The sequence below is a fragment of the Chiloscyllium plagiosum genome, chromosome 9 (genome assembly GCF_004010195.1).
Source record: "Chiloscyllium plagiosum isolate BGI_BamShark_2017 chromosome 9, ASM401019v2, whole genome shotgun sequence".
Lineage (NCBI taxonomy): Eukaryota > Metazoa > Chordata > Chondrichthyes > Orectolobiformes > Hemiscylliidae > Chiloscyllium > Chiloscyllium plagiosum.
The window spans coordinates 10,712,344-10,714,200 of NC_057718.1; the positions used below are offsets into that span (position 1 = coordinate 10,712,344).

Consider the following 1,857-nt stretch of genomic DNA (forward strand, 5'->3'; position numbering starts at 1 on the left):
CCTGTTCCCTGGATGCTGCCTGACCTGCTGCGCTTTTCCAGCAACACATTTTCAGCTCTGATCTCCAGCAACTGCAGCCCTCACTTTCTCGTCAAAGGAGAGCAGGCAGTTATTACACATGTAATGGGAATAAATATTTATCCTGGAGCCAGCAGAATTTTTAAAAAGACAAATTCTCAGGCTTGGATTCTAAGATCATAAAACGTAATAATATTTTAACTTGGTGTACAGTGCTTCGAACTTAATAAATCAACCTAAGATGCTTCTTGGTGTTATAAAGCAAAATTTGGCATCCAATCCTATGAAGACATTTTAAGGCAAATGACCAAAAGCCTCTTCAGAAGCAAAGTTTAGAGACTGTATTAAAGGAGGGAAAGGCGGAGAGGTTCAGGGTGGGAAATCCTAGTGTGAAGCCTTGCTGGCTGAAGGCATGGTTATCAGTCATGGAGCACTTAAAATCAGTAATGTACCACTGAACAGAAGTGGAGAGTGCAGACGTTTCTCCAGAATTTTGAGCTGAGGGTGGTTGCAGAGATCAGGGGAGAGTCTATTCCAAATGCTGGCAATAAAAATATAACGTACCAGAAATACCCACTGTGTCAATCGGCATTTGTAAAAGGAAGATGTTTTATGTTACTGAGAGAGAGCTGTGTTTATTGAGATTCTGTACTTAAAATAGTTAACTGTCCTTTCTCTTTGTACCTGCTGAGTGATAACTTCCCCCCTCAATGGTTGCACTATATTGTCTTTTGGCAACAGTATCACGGCTGCTGTGCAGATTGTTGAATTGTTTGTTTAATCAAGAAGCACTCTTCAACTCTTCCAAGTGACTTTGTAGAACCCAGAACCCATTTAAACTCTGGGTGTGACTAATTGGAATTTTTTTTATGTTTTGATTCTTTCAGAGTATCTTAACGGGTATCATCGCTATTCTGGTCTCACGGAATGTAACCAAGATAAAACTGGTATGTGGTTTAATTATAGTTATGCTGAAAAGTGAAAGGAATTTTTTTTTTAAAGGTTTTATTTTTGAACTTTTTTATAAATGTGAAAATAGTGTGAAATGTGAAGATCAACAGGGGAGGGTTTGTACAATTTTCTAGCACTTTTATATTGTGATCTGTCAGCACTTGTCTTTAAAACTAACCGGTTTAGCTGAATGAGCAGCCTGCAACTGTCGAAATACAGAAGTTATCAGTGATTTCACGCCTTCTCTGTTGAAGGCTATTGTCTTCTCCACTGCCAACACTCATGCAACACACAGTCTGCAATCAAGTACATAGCACTGAAATGATGAGAAAACTCTTCCCTTTTTATATTGCTCCTCTTCCTGTCAAAACCCTCAAAATAATTGCACCTTATTGAATGAGGTGCATCTGCGCTTTTAGTGGTATACTATTGCCCACAGAAACCCATACTCTAAAACAGTACACTTCTAGTTGAGAGATCACGAAACATTCTCATTGATACATGACCTCTAAACAAAACCTACACTTAGATGTGATTTGGAGATGCCGGTGTTGGACTGGGGTGTACAAAGTTAAAAATCACACGACACCAGGTTATAGTCCAACAGGTTTAATTGGAAGCACTAGCTTTCAGAGCGTCGCTCCTTCATCAGGTGGTAGTGGAGGGTTGAATCCTAACCTACTGAATTTATAACCAAAGTTTCATGGTGTGATGTAACTGAAATTATACATTGAAAATTGATTGTCTGTTAGCCGTTAATCTGTTAGAATACCGTGATAGTTTCACTTCTTTCATGTGTAAATCACAAAACCTTTTTTAAAAATGTTGCATTCTCAGATCAGCTGTTAACAATGGTGATAGCTAGATAACATGTTGAAGGTGTTAGCC

At 38.7% G+C, this 1,857-nt stretch overlaps 1 protein-coding gene across 2 annotated transcripts in view; it reads left to right on the top strand.

Annotated features, from left to right (window-relative positions):
• The window catches only part of LOC122552611 (keratinocyte-associated protein 3-like), a 37,415-nt gene that overhangs the window by 17,111 nt on the left and 18,447 nt on the right, over positions 1-1,857 (top strand). For both annotated transcript variants that reach the window (XM_043695363.1, XM_043695362.1), the window contains exon 3: positions 906-965. In XM_043695363.1, the coding sequence (XP_043551298.1) occupies positions 906-965 (60 nt within the window). The remainder of the gene's footprint in view (positions 1-905; positions 966-1,857) is intronic.